The 25,626-nt window shown below is 44.8% G+C and overlaps 1 protein-coding gene across 1 annotated transcript; it reads right to left on the reverse strand.

The window, feature by feature from the left end:
- Positions 1 to 2,738: 2,738 nt before the first annotated feature.
- Positions 2,739 to 24,625, reverse strand: LOC121863140 (putative uncharacterized protein DDB_G0290521). Its single transcript, XM_042361630.1, has 2 exons — positions 24,559 to 24,625; positions 2,739 to 3,454 (listed from the first exon to the last, which is right to left on the reverse strand). The coding sequence occupies exons 1-2, from the start codon at positions 24,623 to 24,625 to the stop codon at positions 2,739 to 2,741; spliced, it is 783 nt and encodes a 260-aa protein (XP_042217564.1).
- Positions 24,626 to 25,626: the final 1,001 nt, after the last annotated feature.

Consider the following 25,626-nt stretch of genomic DNA (forward strand, 5'->3'; position numbering starts at 1 on the left):
GTGTGAAGGGGGGGAAAGAATCGTCACGAGGCTCTCACTTGGCGGGGAGGAGCATCACGGAGCTCTCACTTGGCGGGGAGGAGCATCACGGGGCTCTCACTTGGCGGGGAGGAGCATCACGGGGCTCTCACTTGGCGGGGAGGAGCATCACGGGGCTCTCATTTGGCGGGGAGAGGGAACCATACTGCTCTCCCTCGACCATCACGCTCCTCTCACTCGGTTGTGACTTAGGAGGGTGAGAGTGGGTGGGAGAGATAGCACTTAGACCATTTTTTGGGTGCAGTCAGGCGGGGGGACACAAGTTAAAATGGGACGCCATAGATTTAGTAGGGTGTCTCTCATAACATTGTGGTGGTGGACTGTGGTGGTGTTGGGTAATGGCTAGTGGTGATGGGGGTGATGGGATGACGACTGGTGGTGATGGGGGGTAGTGATGATGAATGGGTGTTGGTGATGAATTTACTGGTGGGGTATTGGTGTATTGGTGATGGTAAAGTTGTGAATTGTGGTTGCTTGGAGTTGTAAGGTGTAGCATGGTTGAGGGGACACACACACACACACACACACACACACACACACACACACACACACACACACACACACACACACACACACACACACACACACCTGCACCTGCACCTGCACCATAACATCACCAAGCACTGCCTACACCACAACATTTTATTCACTAATCCACCAAAAACACACGTTGTAAAAATATGTTGTTTGTTTCATATTCACGCCACAATAACAGGTATTTAATTAGATCTGAAAACATCACTATTTTTTCCCCCTGCAGTACTGTAAGGTCGGCCGCCCTATTTTCCTTGGAATAGGCCCGATGATACAATTTTTTCCCCATTTCATATTTTTATTTCATTTTTTTTGGAGTCGTGTGATACTCAGATATTATCAAATAGTATCGAAAAATACGGGATATTTCTGACGTTAACATTTTATCTACTGTGAATAAACCTTTGAATGTAGATTTTATGTACTAGGTTTTATTATTTATTTTTCTCTGTAAAATTATTGTTGTAGTTGTGATAATGTAGGTTAATAATTTTAATGTTGTGTAGGAGTTTTATGTTACTTGTTAAAAACGATGTTAACTTTTTGGTGTTATATTATTGTGGGGTATTTATCATGTTCGTGGTGTTGTGACGATATTACACGATGTGCTTTTGTTCCTAATTGTTGTTTTCTTTAGGTGTGTGTGTGTGTGTGTGTGTGTGTGTGTGTGTGTAATTCAGTTAAGTCATTCATTACAATAGACCGCAGTTATTACAACACACTAGGAAAAGTTCATTGTAAATTTAAGGTTGAATTACTATAGAATCTTAGGGTCAAACTATTCAAGGTCAAAGGTTATAGTTGGCGGCCACTCCCCAACCTGTATCCTGGTGTGAGTTGCCACCTAGCTCAAGTGTCGTCCAGTGTGGGTACTAGTGCCTCTCCCGGCTGTCTACAGGAAGTTTTTGTTGTAGGTACTGATAATTTGTTTGTTTTTGGTTGTTTACTCTTAATATCTCTAGTGTATATTACTGCACTACTCCGTCTTTCTCCTCACCTGGTAGACGTACATGTCAGTGGCGCGGTATTACGTCTGTAGGTAAACACGACGTATTTTTTTCTCGTGAGGTAAACGTCGGCTAAAGCGTCACGACCTTCCCTTTGTAAACACGATGTGACGGTCACTTTGTATACACACCATAAAAATGAATTGCTTCAAATATTTTTTCTCCAAAATTGTACTAATCTGGAGTAAAGAAAAATCTTATCCCCAAATTTATTTAAAATGTCGATATGGAATTTAATTTCGTGAAAATATTTAATATTTATAATTGTTGTATATTAATTACTAGTTTTTGCAAATAAAAAAAATTATGGCTTTTATCATTTTGTATAGAAGAAATGATTGTTTTTATAACAATAGTGAGAGCCTCGGCAATATGTTCATAATCAACAGTACAATAAAAATATATATTTCCGTCTCTCAATATTTTCAATACATTAAAAAAAAATGGTGTCACTCACATCTGGCTCTCTCTAATCCCGTTAAAAATTACAATAAATCTACAATTTTACTCAAGTGTATTTCATTAGTGACTACAATATGATAAAATAAATTTGCTATTTCATCTCGTTGTCATTAATCCTGTGAAATAAAACCAAAATAAAATTGCAATTATATCTCGTTAAGAATAATACTACCCAAAAAATATTCTACAGTACCCATTGTCAGAATCACCGTAAACAGAGGTCGGTGTTGCACATGTTGCAGAGTTATATGCAAATAGTCGCGTGTCAAGATTGCTGGTCATTAGCCCCTCTGCCTCCCCATCCATCTTAATTGTTGCAGGGAGGGGGGGGGAAGAGGTGTGAGAGAGAGAGATGAGGGGTGGTGGTGGTGGTGGGAGGTGGACAGAGACAAAATGAAGAAGGAAGCAGAAACTGAGGGTGGAAGAGAGGAAGTTAAAGGAAAGATAGGGGAAAGAAGGAAAGGGGAAGAAGGGTAGGAAAGAGAGACAAAGGATTGATGGGAGAGAATAAGTGGAGGGTGAAGCAAGAAGGGAGGGTGAAAGAGGGAGGAAGGGAGAATGAAGAAATCAGAGAAGGAGGGTGAAGGACTGAGGGATGGAGGGAGGGTGAAAGAGGGAGGAAGGGTGAGTGAAGAAGTCAGAGAAGGAGGGTGAAAGGAAGAGGGAGGGAGGGAGGTTAATGCCTGCTGGGTGCCGTCACAGATTCGTAAACGTGAAGGATGACGCCGTAAGTCGGTGATTGCGAGACTTGAGTTGCTTAACGAGGAAGACAATAGGCAGGGCCGGCTTGGTGAAAGTGCCTGGAGAGTTGCTTGGTGAAGGTGTCGGGAGAGTTGCTTGGTGAAGGTGTCGGGAGAGTTGCTTGGTGAAGGCGTCGGGAGAGTTGCTTGGTGAAGGCGTCGGGAGAGTTGCTTGGTGAAGGTGTCGGGAGAGTTGCTTGGTGAAGGTGTCGGGAGAGTTGCTTGGTGAAGGTGTCGGGAGAGTTGCTTGGTGAGGTAGTCTGGAGAGTTGCTTGGTGAGGTAGCCTGGTGAGTTGCTTGGTGAGGTAGTCTGGTGAGTTGCTTGGTGAGGTAGTCTGGAGAGTTGCTTGGTGAGGTAGTCTGGAGAGTTGCTTGGTGAGGTAGTGGTGAGAGTTGCTTGGTGAGGTAGTCTGGTGAGTTGCTTGGTGGGAGTAGTCTGGTGAGTTGCTTGGTGAGTGCTGGTGAGTTGCTTGGTGGGAGTCTGGTTGCTTGGTGAGGTAGTCTGGAGGTTGCTTGGTGAGGTAGTCTGGAGTTGCTTGGTGAGGTAGTCTGGTGAGTTGCTTGGTGAGGTAGTCTGGTGAGTTGCTTGGTGTAGCCTGGTGAGTTGCTTGGTGGAGTAGCCTGGTGAGTTGCTTGGTGAGGGTAGTCTGGAGAGTTGCTTGGTGAGGTAGCCTGGTGAGTTTAGTGAGGTAGGTCAGGGTGCCAGGATAGGGTTGAAGTCATGTTCAATCTTGGCAGGAGACACTTGTTGAGGGAGGCAAAGTTGTGAGTGAAGTAGTTAGCCAGGTGTGTGTGTGTGTGTGTGTGTGTGTGTGTGTGTGTGTGTGTGTGTGTGTGTGTGTGTGTGTGTGTGTTTCCTGGTACAAACACAGCTCGCTGCCACCTATTGTCAGTACAGCCAGACATCACTGTGGCAACACCCTCGGCACTTGACTCAGTAATGGGGGTGTCGTAAGTACAGTTAGTGAGTATAGTGTGTAATAGTGTTAACGCTGAGGTACTTCACTGAGAAACAGGTGCGTGCTGAGTATAATGAATGAATATAATGCTAACATCCGAAGTCCTGGATTTTTGGACACGTTACCAGCAAATCAATTCAACCTCCCAGGGACACCATTGAAGGTCTTCAGGGGAAAATTTAAGTTTCCTCAAAAGATTCCTGATCAACCAGGCTGTTATAGTTGACCCGAGTTGCTCTAATGGTTGATAAGGTACTTCGCGGGAAACTTGGTTCCAGAACGAACAGCGAGGGGTGGGGTGAGGTGCCCCGGGACTCGGTGGTACACAAACCTGGCAGTGGGTGGCCCGGCAATGAGGGAGGGAGGCAGAGTATCGTATATGGTCTCGTCACAGTGCCACGATCGACGTGATAATGACTCACTGCTAATGGTGTGGGAATATTTCCGGAGGTGAGTGTCTTATCTGGTCAGTGACGTCTAGAGTGAACCTGCCACAAGGTAATCGACGAGTGACACAGCTAAAAGCCAGTGAGTCAGAGGCAAGAAGCATTGATTAACCTCCTCCTGTTTGCCCAGAGTCACCGACTGATCACTGACTCAGAGGCCGGTCACCAGTAACTCAGTGATTACAAAGAGTAATATTGTCGACCTTCATACTTGATTTGTTGATATTTTAGAGTCTCGGTGATGTATTGTGCCGTTATCAAGAATTCAAGATTATGATATTAACTTGTGCTAATTGTGTGTTCGTCAGGGAGTGAGTCATGTTGGCTTCAGGGGCCGTGTACATAATAGACAGTGTGTCCACTACTGTACACTATCGCCTGTCATAAATACAATATTCAACTGAGTCGACTGGAACAAACCCCCCCCCCCCGGTGACCGGCCGCGGGACTCAACTGGTGGTAGTTTGGGGCAGGAGGTGAAGGCTTTGTCCATTTTACAAGATGTCAGACAGGTTCGATTATCAAAATTTTTCTCGTTGCTTTGACGCGGCCGGGAACTTTATTGAGCTGCAGTGCCAAGTTTATTTATCTTAAACACAAGTCTCTGTATGACGTAAATCTCTCTCGGCATAAGTTTGGATCAACAAAGAAACATAAATTGTATACAAGACAAACTGTGACTTGTTCCTTCAGGGTCAAGATTCTCTTAAGTTGGTTCGGTGAATAATGTTGGTGAGTAAAGACAAAGGCGCCCACCTAACAGTCTTATAACACTGGTGACACAACCTGAAGTATTAAATCTTTTTCAAAATATTTTCCACCTAAATTGTTTATGATAATGTGTGAACGTAGTTGGCTAAGGCGGTGTCTCGGTGCATGGCTGTTATTATTTGGTGTAATTTTTTATATATGTATATATATATATATATATTGCAGATATTTAGGTGAATCATCATGATTTCATTTACGGGGAATGTTTATCTGGACCCGGTGTGTGTTGTGGTCTCACGCACGGTCTCATGTAACTCTGACAGAGACTACAAACCTTTCTGTCTTACTGCCTTACAAGTTTTACATTAACTTCTTATCACGCACGGTGGTAATAACTGGTCTGATAGCACTAGAGATTCTAACTTCAAATAATTATGTTAATACGGGAGATGACTCGACCCAAGATGAGACGATAACACCCCGTCACTCCTCTCCTGCATGATATCATCCCCAGGGCAGTAACATGCTGGAAAAGAGAGAAAGAAAGAGAGAGAGAGAAGGGTGGAGACGAGGGTAATTCTCCGAGGGAAATCGCCCACTCTACCTTAAGTGTCACTCATCTAGGGAAGCACCTGAGGTGTTTTTCCCTCCTTTTAGAGGTTCACTTAATATCTCCCTGTGGTCTTAATTATCCATTAACTTGAAGGGAAAAGAAAGGACTTAAGTTCAAGGATACGTTGTGGGTGTTTATATATATATATATATATATATATATATATATATATATATATATATATATATATATATATATATATATATATATATATATATATATATCGCGAATCCCTTCCAATGAGAACAGAACGGCGTCAAATTAGCACTTTGAGCTGAATAGAAGCAATTTGCACCCCACACTGGCTGGTCAAGGAATTTTACAAACATGTCACGCGTGGACCAGATTTTGCGGGTGGCAGTGATAATTGTTGATACAACCACACACCCCCCCTCCCACACACACACCCACACACCCAGCCACACACACCCAGCCAACCTACCACACCCACACACACCCAGCCACACCCACCCATCTAACCTACCACACCCACCCATCTAACCTACTCCCCACACACACAGGTACCCTCACATGTACCCTGTCACCTATATTACATAAAAATCAAAATTTACAGATAAATTTGGAAACATGTATATTTTAATCGTGTGTGTGTGTGTGTGTGTGTGTGTGTGTGTGTGTGTGTGTGTGTGTGTGCCTTTCATTGGGTAAGCGGTTTGATATGTATTTTGGTTTCCACATAAGTGTTTTGTTTTTGTGTGGGAGTTTGGTGGATAAAGGGAGAGAGAGAGAGAGAGAGAGAGAGACAGAGAGAGAGAGAGAGAGAGAGAATAGGGAAAGTAGAGCGAAGGAAAAAATACTAAGAGAACCGTAGGGGGAAGTGAGGGAGGAGAGAGAGGAAACGCGACTTGGGGAAGAAGAGGAAGAATCAGAGGCATAGAGGAGAGTGTGAATAGCAATTAAGAATATGAAGCTATAGAGAGAAGAACTATGAGGGAGACTGATAAACGTGATAGACAGACATACATGACAATAACAGACCTGTAGACATGTATGACAAATCATCAGACATGACAGACATAAAAGCGTGACAAACAGACGAACAGATAAACATTATGGCCTGATCTACATAAGCATGACGAACTTACAGACAGAGCCACATCACATCATCGACAGCAACTAAGAACAGTTCATCCCTCACACAGTCACTCCCCCTCCTCACACAGTCACCCCCTCCTCACACACCCTCCCCCACCTCACCCCTACCCCACCTCACCCCACCCCACCTCACCCTCCCTCACCCTCCCTCACCTCCCCCACCTCACCCTCCCTCTCACCCCCTCACCCTCACCCCCACCCTCACCTCCACCCCCCCTCACCCCCCTCACCCCCCACCCTCACCCCCAGACACCAGATCTCGGTAATAGGCAACAGCTGCTGAAACATTTGTGTGAATTTTTAAAGACAATCGTGATGTGAGCTGACCACACCCCACAGCTACTGGTGTTTTTCTTCAGTGTTAGTGTGGTGTGTGTTTACGACATACCACAGCTACTGGCGTCACCCGTTAAGTGTTGGGTCTTCTTTGTGAGCTGAGCTTTCGACACACACACAATAGTTACTGGTTTTCTTTTGGATTGTTTCTATAGTGTGAGCAAAGGACACATGACAGTTACTGGTATCCTATCTTATTGTTGGGATTGTGCCGTGGTGTGAGGTCACGACATACAAGAGATGCATTTTAATTCATGTGTTGTGAGCTTAATACACAGTGCAAGTTGTCCGCATCCGTTTTACGTGTTGTTGTTGTTATTGCTGCTGTTGTTGTTTTTAATACCCCCCCCCCCTCCCTCCCTAGACCCGAGTGATGCTAAAACTGAACTAAATATCTCTGAAATCTAACAAGGGGGGGATGTTAATGGAGCAGTTTAATGTTGTGATTAGGCGGCGGGGGAGAGGAAGTAGGGGAGGGGGGGGCGTGGGAGCTAGCAGTGTCGGTACCTCACAGCACCACCCAATAGAGGAGGAAGAAGAGAGAGAGAGAGAGAGAGAGAGAGAGAGAGAGAGAGAGAGAGAGATAGAGGAGTAGCAGCAAAATATGGCCCACTTAACCTGAGGTGGTGTGAGACTCGCCCAGGGAAAGGGTACAGCAAGAAGAACGATGTCACTGTTAGGGTGAAATATATACGACGCAGGTGCAGCTACGCCACGCTAACAACAAAAATTGGTCAACCTCCCCCTTTCTCTCCCATCCCCTCCTCTCCCATCCCCTCACCCTTACTCTCCCATTCCCCTCTCCCCCTCCCCACACACAGGCGGAGATAAAGTATCACAAGACGGGAGGAAAGTCACGTTCGCAAGGAAAAAAAAGAACGAGGAAAAACAATTCCAAATAAAGAGGTTGAAATTAACAACTGTCAGGGAAACATTTTAACTTAAGCATCGGATAAACAGATGTGTCATATCACCTTACTTTAATTAACCTGATGCTAAATTACAAGTGTCAGAAAGAGTCACACACACACACACACACACACACACACAGCCCAAGTATCTAAATTTAACCAAAGTTAGAAAAAAATAAATAAATAAAACAAGACCTTATTTTTACAAAAGTCAGAAAATCCCTAAAAAAAATCCAAGACCTTAAATCAACAATTCAGAAAATCCCTTAAAAAGCAAGACCTAAAAACCTTAAATTAACAAAAGTGTCAAACGAAGACCCTCATTTAGACTCGACTTAAACAAAATAGTGAAAAGAGAAGGAGGAAAAAAAAACGAGAATTAGAACGAGAGGAAAGACAGAGAATGAGAGGAACAAGAGACACCATCGGAAGATAATGGTCCTCACGGCTCAGGTGTGTGTTGGTGACGGTGAGACTTGAAAAATAATCCTCCCTCACGCACGAACAACATCCATCCGTTATGTCAGATAAGACGCTGATTGGGTTGGATTAAACTCACACCAAAATCCCTATTTAGTTAACGACGCGATCACGACATTTTTTCACAGTTTTACAATTTTAATCGATTTTAATTCTCCATTATATATTGTAATTTAATATCCAGTGACATGTGTATGCGGTGCTTGTTATTATTGTTATATTTATTATTATTATTATTGTTATTTTTATTATTATTAGTAGTAGTAGTATTGTTATTACTGTTATTTTATCAATACTTAAAATAGCAGGTATTATCATGCTGGTCTGAGCTTCTAAAACGCAAGGTAAACATTGTGAAAATATGGCTCATTAGCGGACAGGTGGAGGGGGGTATACAGGTGTGGAGGACAGGTGTGGTAAGATAGGAACGAGTGAGAGAGGAAGTAGAGACATTAGCTGACAGGTGTGGTAATATACACGCTTGTAAATAAACAGGTGTGGAGGACAGGTGTGGTGAGATACCGATCAGACAATACCAGATAAACAAATAGGTATGGTTGAGACATTCGTGACACATTACCCTCGATAGGTGTGTGTTGTAATAGCCACGACAGGTGAGATAAAACAACATCAAGATAATGTAAACACGCTAAGAGGTCAGGTTAGGTCTGGCTTCCTCAGCACCACCTCCTACCCTTCTTTCCCCTCCACCTCCCCCCTCCCCCCCCTCCCCCTCCCCCACCTGCCCCCTCGTGAGACCTGCTGGATGATGCCAAGAAGCGCTCATGCATAATCAATGAAGGACCTTGTCTTCTGGGAAGCCGTCGCCTCCACTCTTGTCTCCGGGCGAATGTGAAAACCCCGAGATTCGCCCAATAGGTGAGATGACGTTAGGTATTGGCAGGAGTTAAAGAGAGTCCCCTTTTTGTTTTAATTTGTGCCAGTTTATCAGTGGGTGTTGAGGAGGGAGGTCTCTCTCTCTCTCTCTCTCTCTCTCTCTCTCTCTCTCTCTCTCTCTCTCTCTCTCTCTCTCTCTCTCTCTCTCTCTATTGAATGGTCACTCTTTCTGCCACAAATATTCATTTTTATCTTGTGTCTCATATTAATCTTGGTAAAGAAATGTTAATATGGTAAGTTTATAAAGTGAGAGAGAGATCTTATTTTTTTTTTTATATATTGTACTATATTTTTGTTGGTGTGTGCAGGGGATCGTGACGCTTTTATCAGTGTTAATTTCCGTCGTAAAATAATGATTATTAATTTATTCTTAAGTTAATTGTGAAGGTTTAATTTGTTTTATTTGACTATGAAAAATAAAGTAAATTTGTCTCTAAATAACTGAATGGAAGTTAAGTATAAATTTGATTAAAGATTAGATATACTTGGTTAAATCCGGAATTAACTATATCGTTTGAAATTAACTTATAAAAATAGGTTAATTATATATTTTGTTATACGGAAATGGTAATATTTTTTAGTTTGGTTAAGTGGGTGATAATAATGTAAGCGTTCTGTTGTCTTGTTATATTATAGTGACCCCTGAAACTACGCCCGTTTTCATTATTGTACTTATTAGTAGGCAAGATACAGTCAAACAGTCAGTCAGTCAGTCATACAGTCACTCAAGCAATCACTAAGTCAGTCAGTTTCTCAATCAGTCATTCAGTCAGTCAACCAGTCATATAATCAGTCAATCAATCAATGTAAATCATACAGTCAGTCAATTAGTCAGTCATACAGTCAATCAATCAATCAGTCATACAGTTAGTCAATTAACCAGTCCTATACAGTCAGTCAATTAGTCAGTGATACAGTCAGTCAATCAGTCATACAGTCAATCAATCAGTCAGTCAGTCAGTTAGTCAATGAATCAGTCATACATTCAATCAATCAGTCGGTCATACATTCAATCAGTCATACATTCAGTCAATTAGTCAACCGATCAGTCAGTCAACAAGATTTTAACACGAGAGGAACCAAGATTTTCGCCTTAAAAGCACCAACCTGAAAAAGAACCCCACTCGATGATGACACTAGCAGTGAGGTCAGGAAGGGCGGGGTGTCTCGTCTACTAAGTTACTAATACAGGTTAAATAGTTGTAGGTGTATGTTTGTATGCCTCTTGAGTGAGTGTATGCCTGTATGTTGAAGTTAATGTATTGTATGAATGTATGCCTCTTGAGTGAGTGTATGCCTGTATGTTGAAGTTAATGTATTGTATGAATGTATGCCTCTTGAGTGAGTGTATGTCTGTATGTTGAAGTTAATGTATTGTATGTTTGTATGCCTCTTGAGTGAGTGTATGTCTGTATGTTGAAGTTAATGTATTGTATGTTTGTATGCCTCTTGAGTGAGTGTATGTCTGTATGTTGAAGTTAATGTATTGTATGTTTGTATGCCTCTTGAGTGAGTGTATGTCTGTATGTTGAAGTTAATGTATTGTATGAATGTATGCCTCTTGAGTGAGTGTATGCCTGTATGTTGAAGTTAATGTATTGTATGTTTGTATGCCTCTTGAGTGAGTGTATGTCTGTATGTTGAAGTTAATGTATTGTATGTTTGTATGCCTCTTGAGTGAGTGTATGTCTGTATGTTGAAGTTAATATATTGTATGAATGTATGCCTCTTGAGTGAGTGTATGCCTGTATGTTGAAGTTAATGTATTGTATGTTTGTATGCCTCTTGAGTGAGTGTATGTCTGTATGAAAATATGTCTATGTGAATGTACTGTATGACTGTATGCCTCTGAGTGAGTGTATGTTTGTGTGTGTGTGTGTGTGTGTAAGTGAATGGACTGCATGAATACATACCTCTGGCTGAGTGTATGTCTGTATGTCAAAGTGAATGTATAACTCCAGTTCTTGTATTAGTAAGACGTCCTTGTTTCTTCTTAATGTACGTGTTCGTGTAGGTGGTCGGTCCGTAAATACGTGGTACGTAATTTCCATGACACTCTCCCGAGAACAAGGAAATCCATGTTTTACCCCAAGAATTTATGACGAGGGTCGAGATATGCAAGAAACGTTTCCAAACATTCTTGAGGAATTTCAGCAAGTGACATAATAAGCGCAACAATGCTACCAATTCCCAGACATGGTAAAAGAATTTCCCGGCGTAAGAAACGAATTTCCAAAAAGTGCCACCACCAATTTTTCCAGACGGGTCAAGGTATGGATTTTGTTTTTTTAATTTGACTCTATAGTTTTAAATGTTCCAGAATAATTTGTGAAGTGCTCGGCTGTCACTGGGATGAACTTGGTGAGTGTAATTTCCCTGGAAAATGAATTTCTTTTTTTAGACAGTGACGGAACGATGGCACTCAATTGCAGAAAGTAATTGTAAAGTCGCCAGTGGACACCGACATTCATCCCTCCAGTTCCAGCCGTCGTCCCCGGCCGCCTGACCCACCAGTCTTTCTGCCACCCGTTCCAGTTTTCCAGTCCAACAGTTATTGGGCTTTCCAGGCGCTCACCACCCAGTCAGCCAGCCAGCCTCTCTGCTACCCGTTCCAGTTTTCCAGTCCTCCTGCCACCGCTTCAGTTTTCCAGTCCAACAGTAATTGGGCTCTTCAGGCCTCTCGCCACCCAGTCAACCAGTCTTTCTGTCACACTCTCCAGTTTAGCACAGTCCAACAACTCCTGCATTTTCCAGTCGTTCCCCACTCAGTCACCTGTTCCAGTCGATTAGCCGGTCACTATACGTGTAATCATATTAACCTTCATACCAGTACAGTATTTAAACATTTCCTCTAATCTTTCTTCATCAAAACTCAAGGCCAGTCAACCAATCATCCAGTCTTCTACCAAGCCAGTCGACTCCCTCCGGAATTCTCCCTAATTTTGGAATCTGAGGAAACGCAGGGGCGCGGCGGCCTCTTGGAAGTGTCAACAGTGAGTCTGGTCGATGGCCTGGGATGAGACCTACCTTAACAAGTGGCCCAGCTGACCCTCCCCACCCACCCACCCACCCACCCACCCACCCACGTTCCCTCGGCCTCTTACCACTCCTCTCTCTGCCTGTCTGTTTCCTGTATTATCTGATTGACTTACCGATTGTCTGTCTATTTAGCCATTTATCTTTATGAGACTCATTAGGTCTGTCTGTCTATATATGTCTACTGTAATAGCTGATTGACAGACTAGCTGTGTGTATGTCTTTGTCTCTGTCTGTCTGTCTGTATATGGTTTGTTGATTAGTTGATTGAGTAAATGTCTTTGTTTGTTTGTTTGTTTCTCTGCCTCCTTGTTTGACTGGTTGACTGTTAATGTGTCTGTCTTCTACCTTGTGTTCCATCTGGTAACTGTGTCAACTGTGCCAGTCTCTCAGTTTGTGCGTCTATATCTGCTTGTCTAACTGGAGGACTGGCTGGTTGACTGTGTTTCTATATAATTGGATGACTTGGCTGGCTGTCTGTCTGTGTTTCTATATAATTGGATGACTTGGCTGGCTGTCTGTCTGTGTTTCTATATAATTGGATGACTTGGCTGGCTGACTGTCTGTGTTTCTATATAATTGGATGACTTGGCTGGCTGGTTGACTGTGTTTCTATATAATTGGATGACTTGGCTGGCTGTCTGTCTGTGTTTCTATATAATTGGATGACTTGGCTGGCTGTCTGACTGTGTTTTCTATATAATTGATGACTTGGCTGGTTGGTTGACTGTGTTTCTATATAATTGGATGACTTGGCTGGCTGACTGTGTTTCTATATAATTGGATGACTTGGCTGGCTGGCTGTCTGTGTTTCTATATAATTGGATGACTTGGCTGGCTGGCTGACTGTGTTTCTATATAATTGGATGAGTGGCTGGCTGGTTTATGCCACGTGGAACAAAACTTTTACCCCCAGGAGACGGTGTTACCCATCCACCAGCAGGCTTGCCATTGAATTGTTAGCTTCACTGTTAATTCCTGTGTGTTCACTGGCTGGCTGTGATGATGTGGAGGTTCCCCGTCCATGGAGGGGGTTAAGGTACCATTTGCTAACTTCCTTCCTTCCTTCCTTCCTTCCTTTTGTATTTCCTTTCTTCCTTCTTTTTTTATTTCCGTCCTTCCTTCCTTCTTTTTTGATTTCCTTCCTTTTTTATTTCCTTCCTTCTATATTTCCTTCCTTCATTCTTTATTTCCTTCAGTCTATATATCCTTCCTTCCTTCCTTCATTATTTCCTTCCTTCTATATTTCCTTCCTTCTTCCTTCCTTCTTTTTTTATTTTCTTCCTTTTTTATTTCTTTCCTTCCTTCCTTCTGTATTTCCTTCCTTCCTTCTTTACTTCTTTCCTTCCTTTTTATTTCCTTCATTCCTTCTTTATTTCCTTCCTTATTATTTTTCATTCCTTTCTTCTTTATTTCCTTCCTTATTTATTTCATTCCTTTCTTCTTTATTTCCTTCCTTATTTATTTCATTCCTTCCTACTTTATTTCCTTCCTATCTTCTTCCCTTCCTTCCTCCACTAGCTCTTCATTCCTCCACTAACCCTTCCTTCCTCTACTAACCCTTCCTTCCTTCCTTCCTTCTTCCTGCCTTCTTCCTTCTACGAGATCTGAGATAGTATTCATGGGTAGTCATAGGAATAATAATAATTTCACCAATGACTTTAATTTCCGTATTATATAACAAACAACTTATTTTTTTATTGGGGGGATTTCATAAAAGATCGTCATTCTTGTTGAGTTGTTGTTGTAGTTATTGTTATTGTTGTAGTAGTAGTTGTATGCTCTAAGGTACGGTAGGCCAGTGGTAGGTTTGCCCTCCCAATGCGTGTGTGGCTCTTCCTACGACGTCGATCACCGCCATGGTGTGCAAGAAAGGGGGCTTCATATGCATGAGGCATGACGAAGTAAGGGATCTCACAGCAAATATGTTGAAGGAAATCTGCCGTGATGTCAGGGTAGAACCGACCCTCCTTCCATTGGACGGTGAGAATTTCCAACATAGGACTTCAAACACATCCAACGAAGCCCGTGTTGACGTCAGTGCTCGAGGATTCTGGACGCTGGGACAGAGAGCCTTCTTCGACATCAGGATTTTTTATCCCATGGCCGCATGTCAATGTAACTTAGCTATCGATGCTGCACACAGGAGGAACGAGAACGACAAGATAAGGGCATACGGGGAGAGAATTCAGAACGTTGATCAAGGCAGCTTCACTCCTCTAGTGTTCACAACCTCTGGTGGGATGGGACCAAGTGCAAGATGCTTCTATGCCAGACTCGCGGAGGTGAAATCCGAACAGAAGCAGCAGCCCAGAAGTTATGTTACAGCCTGGATGAGATGTCGACTGTCCTCCTCTTTCCTTAGGTCGGTTTTGCTCTGCCTCAGGGGAACGAGAGCATCGGCCCCAAAGCCGACAACAGCTGCAGATATTGACTATGAGGCAACAATCACTGAATGCCGCTTAGATCTGCGGCTCAACACAGCTAGGATAGCTACTTATGTATTAGGATATTTAATATTAAGGTAATAAAATGGCGGCGAAGGTGTGACTATTGGAAGCTGGACGCCAATTAAAAAATAAAACAAAGTTGTTGTAGTTGTAGTAGTAGTAGTAGTAGTAGTAGTAGTTGTTGTTGTAGTAGTTGTTGTTGTAGTTGTTGTTGTTGTAGATCATGGGGATTTAGATTCACTTGGTGTTCTGTTTTACACAAGACGGTGACGCCTTGACCAGACTAAAGGCACGATATCCGATGAATTTTATTGTGTGTTTTTCTAAGTATTTTAATCTCGCTAAATCGTCTTGATACTATAGTTTTGGACATGATTTTTTTGTTTTTTTGTTTTTATGTTCTAGTTGCTCTTTGTGTGTGTGTGTGTGTGTGTGTGTGTGTGTGTGTGTGTGTGTGTGAGAGAGAGAGAGAGAGAGAGAGAGAGAGAGTTCATATTCCTACATGCCAGGTTAGGACCTTTCCTACCTACCTACCTTCTCTTCCTCATTCATTCTTCTTTTTCTCCTCTGTCTCCTGCTCTCTCTCTCTCTCTCTCCCTCTCTCTCTCTCTCTCTCTCTCTCTCTCTCTCTCTCTCCTCTTTCTCTCTCTCTCTCTCTCTCTCTCTATCTCTCTCTATCTTTTTCCCTCTTGCCTTCCAATCTCTGTCTATTCACCATTTCCCTTCTTCTCCACTCTCGAGTGTCCCCCTTGCACTTTTCTTTATTTCATGCCCTTCTCACTCATTAGCCTTGTCTCTCCCTGTCCCTGCGACCTCACCATCTGAGGAGTCCATCTTATATTTTACCACTAGTTCCCCATGTACTCTCTCTCTCTCTCTCTCTCTCTCCCTCTCTCTCTCTCTCTCTCTCTCGTCTACTGAGAGAGAAAGCTTCCCAGTAGACATTCGAGGAATATTCGGGTTGACACCACCGTCAGCCCTCCACCACACCTCCCATCCAGCCCTCCACCACACCTCCGTCAGCCCTCCACCACACCTCCCGTCAGCCCTCCACCACACCTCCCGTCAGCCTCCACCACCTCCCGTCAGCCCTCCACCACATCTCCCGTCGCCCTCCACCACACACCTCCCGTCAGTCCTCCACCACCTCCCGTCAGCCCTCCACCTCCCGTCAGCCCTCCCACCACACCTCCCAGTCAGCCCTCCACCACACACCATCCAGCCCTCCACCACACCTCCCGTCCAGCCCTCCACCTACACCTCCCGTCAGCCTCCCACCACACCTCCGTCGGCCTCCACCACACCTCCCGTCAGCCCTCCACCACACCTCCCGTCAGCTTAAGACATCACCCAGCCGGCCTCGCTTTACCCACATCTTGAAATATTTCACACTCGGCCTCAAGCTCAGACCTGCTCAGTACTGCCTTAAAGTGCCTTATCTATATCTTCCTCTTCCTCCTCCTCCTCTTCCTCCTCCGCTTCCTCCTCCTCTTCTTCCATTCATCATCTTTCTCCTCTTCCTCTATGTTCTTCTTTACCTTTCTCCTCCTCCTCCTCCTCCTCCTCCTATCTTTTCTTTGTTATTATTCTTCATATATCGTCTACTTCATCCTTCTCCCTCCCTCTCCCACTCTTTCTTTGTTTATAATCTTTGTTCTAGTGTTTTTTTCCTTCCTCCTCTTCCTCCCTCTCCCCCTTTCCTTCCATCCGCTTCTTCTCTTTGTATTTGTTCATTTATTCTTGTTCCTGTTCTTCATATTTACCTGTGTTCTATATTCCCTTTTTCCTCGTTCCTCTCCCCTTTAGTGTATATTCTCTCCCTTCCCCTTACCTACGTCTCTTAATCTACCCCTTAATTACCTCGTTTGCTTCCCTTTAACTACCATTCAACTACCCTTTAATTGTCTTATTCTTCTCCCCCCTTAACTTTACCCTCATTAACCATCCACCCCTAACCTATAGTGTGTGGCGACCCCTTAACACACTATTCCCCGTAACCCCCTTAATCACCTCGTTCCCCTCCCCCCCTAACTACCCTTAACTACCCTCGTCTCTGGTTATCGCCGGTCCTCTCCCCCTCATTTGAATTCTCTTAATCACTAGTTTCGTCAGCCTGTAATCTGGGGCTCTTGTTATCCCTTTATCCCCGTTGACTGCTCGTTAGCTCTCTCTCTCTCTCTCTCTCTCTCTCTCTCTCTCTCTCTCTCTCTCTCTCTCTCTCTCTCTCTCTCTCTCTCTCTCTCTCTCTCTCTCTCTCTCTTTTCTCTCTCTCTCTCTCTCTCTCTCTCTCTCCACCTCTTATTTCTCTCCTCTAATCCCTTTTGATTCCTCTTAATCCCTCTATTCTTCCCCTTTCTCTATTCACGTCTCACCCCTTTGCATGCTCCTTTCCCTCCCTCTGTCCCTCCTTCCCCCTCCTTCCCTCCCTCCTTCCTCCTCCCATTCCCCTAATCTGCACACACCTTTTTTTTATTTCTTTCTCCTCTTATTCTTGTCGTTTCTCATTGTATCTCTTTACTTACATTCTCCTTTGTCTTTTTTTGTCCCGTTCCTCTCCTTCCCTTCTCATCCCTCTTTCCCTTCTTCTCCCCTCATTTTGTTTTCCCTCTTTCCCTCTCATTTTGTTTCCTCTCCTTCCTTCTCATTCTGTTTCCCTTCCTTCCCTCTCATTCTGCTCCCCCTCTCCCTTCTCCATTCCTTCACTCATTCGACCTCTCCTTCCCTTCCGTCATCCCCTACTTCCCTTCCCCTTTTCCCCTCTCCCCCCACCTCACCCCGCTTCATCCTCTTACCTCTCCTCACCCTTGCCCCTATGTCCTCCCTTCACCCCCATCACTCCCCTCACCCCGTCCCCCCCTCTCCTCCCTCCCTCAACAACCGGGATGAGCTGAGACCAAATGACCAGGTCCACCCCCCACCCCTACGTTGCCCCAGTACTTGTACACTAATTTCGTTATCAAATCAACGTCTTCGCTTGGGCCAGACACAGTGAGTTTTCCCTTCGTGTTTGTTGAAGAAGTTTTGGTCACGTTCTTGCAGGTCACTTTGATTTGGGGGTGTGGATTGATGTTCTTGTGTGTGTGTTTGTTTGAGGGAAGGAAGGGTGAGAGAGGGAGGAGAGGGAGGGAAGGGAGAGGGTCTTGAAGGGTAGAGGTGAATGTTGAGAGAAGATAAATGTTTGCTTGATACTTTAATTGGGGGAAGGGATTGTGTTTCTCCTGTGTGTTTGGAGGTACAGAGAGAGAGAGAGAGAGAGAGAGAGAGAGAGAGAGAGAGAGAGAGAGAGAGAGTAACTGATTTAGTGAATGAATGAGAGGAGGAGGAGGAGGAGTCTGTCAGTGGATATGATTGAAGGAATGAAAACGAATTGGGACAGACAGGCAGGCAGGCAGGCCCATGAACCATGAACCATTATCAGCAAGGGTAGGGAGGTCATCCAGGACAGTTGACCCACACACTGCGACACAGTTCGGTGATACCAATTACCAGTTAGGACGCCTCCCAGGCCGATGTGGGTCAGTGACCTGTGCCCGGGTGGGCTAATCCCCGAAAAAAAAATCTTCCTTAACTCGTTATCAACAATCTGTGTCAACAACTCCGTCCCGTGAATATAAGTACACCTGAGAGTACACCTGGAGCCTGGCCAAACTACTTGTGAGTGACCTGACTGACTGCCGACCTCCCTTACTACACACTGGCATGTCCTAAATTGCCTTCTACAGGTCTCCAGCCATCCCCATCACCTCGTCCCTCCATGACCAAATATCCTTCCACCTACAGACGGGTCCTGTCATTTGACTTTATTAGTGACCTGCCACGCTTTACAATTAACAGGTAAACACGTACATGAAATCCTCCTTGTGAAGCTTTATCCATCCTTCACTGCTCGTAACTTGCTAACACGGCCGACGATCCCTCAGGTACTCCCCGCCATTCATCATTCAAGTCTTAGAAAGCAAGTATCAACTCCGCACACTTCCTTGTTGGACGCTGTTAACACTTGACCGCTTCACCTCGAGCCGGAGAGGAGGGGGGGGGGGGCAATAAAGAAGCAAATAACAAAAAATAACTTGTAACTTTATCCCAGGACCAGATATGCTTCATCCACACCCAGCCCCCAGCAGCGTCCAGCCCCCAGCAGCGTCTCAGCCCCCAGCAGCGTCTCAGCCCCCAGCAGCGTCCCGATGCCCTCCCCTCTGGTGTGGTATATCATAAGGATCGTCTCCTATTAACTCCTACGGGAAATTGGATTAATCCCCACGCCACCGGTTTGAGTCCTGCTGTGTTCTCATCTTCCCTCGAAAAACCACATTCCTTCTGGATGGATCAGATGGTCGAATGTGTGTGTGGAGGAGACATCCATACTCCTCCTGGGTGGATCAGATTGTGTGGAGGAGACAAACTTTTACTTTCTATTATTGATCATCTGGTGAAGTAAAAGAGGAGGCGACAGTACTCTCGATAAGTAGTGTGAGGAGGAGAGAGTGAGACGAGACCACTTGTTGGGAGGGTTCGTGGGTCCTTGAAACTTGGCTCGTGGGGAAACTTTCCTTTTTGCCCGACCGTCTGTGTGAGAGAGAAAGAAAGGGAAATAGAGAAAGATGGTGAGAGATTGATTTTGCATTACTCCTACCTACCTCCCCCTCCTTCCTACCCCCCTCCTCTCCATCCCCTACCTCTCCCCCTCCTCCACCTCCTCACCTCCCCTCACCTACTTCCCCCTCCTCCACCTCCCTCCCCTCCCCTCACACCTACTCCCCCCCCTCCTCCACCTCCCCTAACCTCCCCCTACCTCCCACCTCCCCCTCCCCTACTCCCCCCACTCCCCCCCCGGCACTGAAGGAATAGGCCTATACACCCTCTACTGTTTGATATCATTTTTACTTCAAATATTCGTCTCCGGGAATCATTGGGGATCTGGATACCATGTAATTTGGAGAGTAGTGGTCTGGGACTGTTTCATCTGGGACTGGAATCCTTATACGAACTTTTTGCTGTTGATAGACGGAAGTACTTATGAAACGAAGAGGAACTATCTAGAATATTGAATTTGAAAGCACGAGTGTCGGATCACCTGGAGATTAGACACATCTTAATCCACCTGAAGATGAACTAACCTAACCTAACCTAACACTAACCTAACCTAACACTAACCTAACCTAACCTAACCTAACCTAACCTAACACTAACCTAACCAAACACTAACCAAACACTAACCTAACCTAACCAAACACTAACCAAACACTAACCTAACCTAACACTAACCTAACCAAACACTAACCTAACCTAACCTAACCTAACCTAACCTAACACTAACCTAACCAAACACTAACCTAACACTAACCCAAACCACTAGCACCTAACCAAGCACTAACCAGCACTAACCTAACCTAACCAAACACTAACTAACTTACGGCACCAAACACTAACCTAACCAAACACTAACCAAACACTAACCAAACACTAACCAAACACTAACCAAACCAAACACTAACCTAACACTAACCTAACCTAACCTAATCCTCCAGGTAACATTAGGATGGTTAATCTTGAGGTAAAATACTTGGAGTTTATACTATTCTGGTGAAATAAACTGAAGAGTGTCGACGCTTGAGTATGACACTACGAGAAATATTTTATTGTATTTAGGATGTGGAAATATTTAGACATATATATAGAGAGTGATTAGATGTTTATGACCCGACCCCCCCCCCCCCTCTTCTGCCATGTGTTCAAATGTTTCATAATATCTTTACCATCTGCCTTACGTTTAAATGTTCTACCACCATCTGTCATACGTTTAAATGTTCCTACACCATCTGTTTTACGTTTAAATGTTCCTACCATCTGTCGCTTCGTTTCGTCTTCTACCACCATCTGCCATACGTTTAAATGTTCCTACCACCATCTGCCATACGTTTAAATGTTCCTACCACCATCTGCCATACGTTTAAATGTTCCTACCACCATCTGCCATACGTTTAAATGTTCCTACCACCATCTGCCATACGTTTAAATGTTCCTACCACCATCTGCCATACGTTTAAATGTTCCTACCACCATCTGCCATACGTTTAAATGTTCCTACCACCATCTGCCGCTTACGTTTAAATGTTCCTACCACCATCTGTCGCCGTTTAAATGTTCTACCATCTGTCATACGTTTAAATAGTCTACCATCTGTCATACGTTTAAATGATCCTACCATATCTGTCCTTACGTTTTAAATGTTCCTACCACCCATCTGTCTGCGTTTAATGTTCTACCTATCTAGCGTTAAATGATTCTACCATCGCTCGCCCGTTTATGTTCCTACCACCATCTGTCATGCGACAATGTTTCCTATATCTGCCATACGTTTAAATGTTCCTACCACCATCTACCTTATGTTTCACTGTTTCTATTATTATCACCGGTGCGTTAGAATATGTTTTCTCCATACCTCGTTATCCAGCTGTCCAGAGATGAGGAGGAGTCGGAGGAAGAAAAAGAGAGAGATAGAGTAGGGAGAAGAAGAGATGGAGGAGGAGGATAAAGAGAGAGAGAGAGGGAAAGGGAGTAGGAATAAGAGAGAGATGTAGGAAGAAGAAGAAGAAGAGAGGGAGTAGAAAGAAGAAGAATTGAAGATGTATGAGGAGGAGGAGGAGGAGGAGGAGGAGGAGGAGGCCGTGCTCAGATCTAGAAAGGAAAAAGGAAAAACATCTCCCCATATTTTAAGAGCTATATAACTGAAGACTCACCAGGAAGCGACAAGCGGAAGACAAGACTAGTCTCCCGGAAGCTTTGTTACGGTCTGGGAAGAAGCTGTTGGGGGTCTGCCTGGGTGTAGCTGTTGGGGGTCTGTCTGGGTGTAGCTGTTGGGGTTTTTGTCTGGGTGTCGCTGTTGGGAACTGAGTGTAGCTGTTGAAGTCTCTGCTGAGCTAGCCAGCTGTTGAGGGGGTCTGCCTGGGTGTAGTTGTTTGAGGGTCTGTCTGGGTAGCAACTGTTGGGGAATGCCTGGTGCTGTGTTGGGGGGTTTGTCTAGGTGTAGCTGTTGGGGGTCTGCCTCAGGTTTAGCTGTTGGGGGTCTGTCTGGTGTAGCTGACGAGGTCTGCTTAGGTGTAGCTGTTGGGGGTCCTGTCTCAGGTCAGCAGCTGTTGGGGTCTGTCTGGGTGTGTGTTGGGGGAACCTGCCTGGGTGTAGCTGTTGAGGGGTCTGCTTGAGTGTATGTGAAATTCTGTCTGGAATGTAGCTGTTGGGGAGTCCTGTCTGGAGTGTAGCTGTTGGGGAGTCTGCCTGGAATGTGTGTTTGGGGGGTTTGTCTGGAGGTGTAACTGTTGGGGTTGTCTGGAGTGTAGCTGTTGAAATTCTTAGCAGGTGTAGCTGTTGGGGGTCTGCCTGGAGTGTAACTGTTGAGGGTTTAATCGGTGTAGCTGTTTGGGGTCTGCTTGGGTGTAGCTGTTGGGGGTTTGTCTGGGTGTGGCTGTTGGGGGTCTGCCTGGGTGTGTAGCTGTTGGGGGGTCTGCCTGGGTGCGCTGTTGGGGGTCTGCCTGGGTGTAGCTGTTGGGGAATACTTGGGTGTAGCTGTTGGGGGTCTGCTGGGTGTAGCTGTTGGGGGTCTCACTTAGGTGTAGCTGTTGGGGTCTGCTTGGGTGGCAGCTGGTGGGGGTCTGCCTGGTGTAGCTGTTAGGGGTCTGCCTGGGTGTAGCTGTTGGGGGTCTGTCTGGGTATAGCTGTTGGGGGTCTGCTTGGGTGTAGCTGTTGGATATGGCTGGGTGAAGCTTGAGAGAGAGAGAGAGAGAGAGAGAGAGAGAGAGAGATAATTAAGATGGTATAAATTATAAAGCATTCATTGAGTACAGAGTTAAAACACACGTAAGACCTTCCTCCAGTAGTTCCTCAGCCCCCAAGGACACATGTTTACTCCAGCCGGCCCGACAAGCTAAATCGCCGCCTCACTGTTGATGGAAAAAGAGAAATTGTTTCGTGAAATATTTTACATAAAAACAAAAAAACACCAACTGTCAGTCGCAGGGGAAGGTTGGAGTAGTGCAGGACTCTTGACACACAGTGGGGTACTTAAAGAACAGATTCACATTGATTCGTACGCTATTTTTATTAATTTAAACCTTTAAATGTTGATAAGAGAACGTATCTAGTGGTCTTGTCGTGGTAGAGTCTCGGTGTAGTTGTGATGCCATATTGTGGTGGTCTTGTTTGTGTTTTTAGTTTTAGATATCGCCTCACGCAAACACACACACCTCTCTCTCTCTCTCTCTCTCTCTCTCTCTCTCTCTCTCTCTCTCTCTCTCTCTCTCTCGGGGTCAATTTGTGAACGCGTTTTCTTTGCCAGGGTGAGTGTTGGGTAGGGTAGGGGGGACTCCATTATTCTCACCTTAATATCCCACTCCACGTCACCACCATCCACCATAACTTCAGGATCTGGATGGGGTTTTTTTTCACTTCCAAGATCTAGATAATTGCCTGTCTAAATTCTGTACACGTGTTGATGACAGTGCTAAGCCTAATTAAAGTTTCTGTGGAGGGGGGAATGTAGGATTGATTTTTTCACTCTTTTTTTTCCTCTTTTTTTCCCTCCCTCTCATAAATTGTTTGTTGCGTAGTAGTAATGCATGCAGCGTCAGGTATGTATGTATGTATATGTATGTATGTATGTATGTATGTATGTATGTATGTATGTATGTATGTATGTATCCCAAAAAAATCACTTCTCCCACCAGCTATTAACCTCCACATCTGACTCCCTTAACCAGAGTACGTGTCACTTTATAAAGACTAATGTAAAGATGGTATAAATTACCTGCCTCCAGGTTAACTGACTCCCTTATTAGTGTTGATGAAGTTAAAGGTTAATTACTCCTGTTATTAGCACTTGTGATGGTCATTATTCATGTTAATTACAATGATGGATGGTGATTACGTCCTAATTGTCTCTCTTGTCTTTGTTAGGATAGGCATTAACACTTTGATTATTATGAATGTACCTGTTAATGTGTTTTTTTTTGGGAGGTGTTGCATGACGTTGTGTTTCGTGTGTTGTTGTTGTCCGTAGTGTCCGTTGTTGTTGTTGTTCGTGGTGTTCGTTGCCTGTCCTTGGTGTGAATTCTATAGCTCTTGAGGGGATTGGGATTATCTTCTTTAGTTATGTTTGTAGTCACGAGAAGAATATGATTATTCACCACAATCACCAGGATCTGACTACCACAATCACCACCATCACCACCAGGCCTAGCTATCACAATCACTTCCACCACCAGATCTAACTACCACAATCACCACCACCAGGCCTGACTACCACAATCACCACCACCAGGCCTGACTACCACAATCACCACCACCACCACCACCAGACCTAGCTACCACAATAACCACCACAGTTGTCAATGTCAGCGGGGAGGCTTGGGTGTTTTACTGCCAATAACAGAGAATGTTTGTATTCATCCATCACCCCCTAGTGTAGATAGCTCACGTCCCTCTCTCCCCTCCTCTCCCCTCCCCACTCATATTCCCACTCATCTCCCCATTCATTTTTCCCACTCATCTCCCCATTCAACTTCCCCATTAATCTCCCCGAACTTACGAACACGATATCTGAAGCTTCAAACTCCCCACCCACGAATCCTCTGCCCGAAATCCACGAATCCTAGACCCGGAACCCACGAATCCCATACCCGAAAATCTCTGACCTCCGAACCCAAAACCTCTTTACCTCCGAACCCAAAACCTCTTGACCTCCGAACCCAAAACCTCTTGACCTCCGAACCCAAAACCTCTGACCTCCGAACTCAAAACCTCTGACCTCCGAACCCAAAACCTCTGACCTCCGAACCCAAAACCTCTTGACCTCCGAACCCAAAACCTCTGACCTCCGAACCCCATGAACTGCATCCCAAAATAACGGAGAGACACTTTAAAAGCACTGTATTATATCTAGACTAGTTACCCGTAATGGAGTAAAATTTCAGTACAACTTTCCTTACTTTTCCTCTTATCGCCTTATGGGATTTTGTCCAACGGGATATCATTTGCTGGGGTTTATTTTGGGTCTAGTGGGAAATAGCCTTTTGGGGGGGATTTTGTCCAACGGGGAATTGTCTCTCAGGTCTTTTATTTGTGGGAAATAGCCTTTTGGGGGGGGGATTTTGTCCTGTGAGAAACTGGCTGGTAGAATTTTGTCCAAGGATTTTTTTTTTGTCCGAGTACCAAGGGAGACAATGTAGGGTTAAATGTTTCGTGCCAGTCGTCAGATAATGGATAGTGAAAAAAAAATAAATGGCTGTAAGATGAAGGGAGACAGAGAGGGGTGAGGGGAGGTAACTGTTAACGCTGGAGTGGACAGTAAGACGGAGGGGGGTAATAGATGAAGGTTCCTCCCCTCTTTTCCATCACAATCTCCCCCACTCGTTAGCTGGACTGGATGACTGGATGAAAGGGATGGTGGAAAAGGAAGAAGATTGGTGGAAAAAGAGGGGGGGGAGGGATTGTGGGTGAGGAAGAGGAGGGGAGAGCAGGAAAGGATGGTCATGGGGAGGGCGGAGGAAGGGCTTAGGGGGTGATGAGGGGAACTGACGGGGTAGGGTATTGGTGGACAGGCAAGGATTTGAAGAGAGTGAGAGGGGGAGAGGAGAATTGAGAGAAGGGGGTTGAAAGAGAGGGAGGAGATCGAGAGGAACGGAAAAGGGTTAAAGGGGGAAGGAGAAGGGAGAGGAAAAAGAGGATTGATAGAGAGACGGGGGTATGAAGGGAGAGAAAGGGAAGGGAAAGAGAAGGGAGAGAAAGACAAGGGGGAAGGGAGACTTTGGGGAGATTTGTCACTCTCACTAGTCATTATTCAAGGGTTATTTCCCCTCGGGTGGCGGCCAAATGACAAGGGATTCTCGCCCGCTTCC

This window comes from Homarus americanus, unplaced genomic scaffold (assembly GCF_018991925.1).
Source record: "Homarus americanus isolate GMGI-L3 unplaced genomic scaffold, GMGI_Hamer_2.0 scaffold26327, whole genome shotgun sequence".
Classification (NCBI taxonomy): Eukaryota; Metazoa; Arthropoda; class Malacostraca; order Decapoda; family Nephropidae; genus Homarus; species Homarus americanus.

Coding starts and splice junctions, on each gene's coding strand:
- LOC121863140 (XM_042361630.1), bottom strand. CDS start 24,625: ATGCAGTTCATGGGGTTCGGAGGTCAGAGGTTTTGGGTTCGGAGGTCA. Junction 3,455..24,558: donor AAGAGGTTTTGGGTTCGGAG/GTCAGAGGTTTT, acceptor TAAACTCACCAG/GCTACCTCACCAAGCAACTC.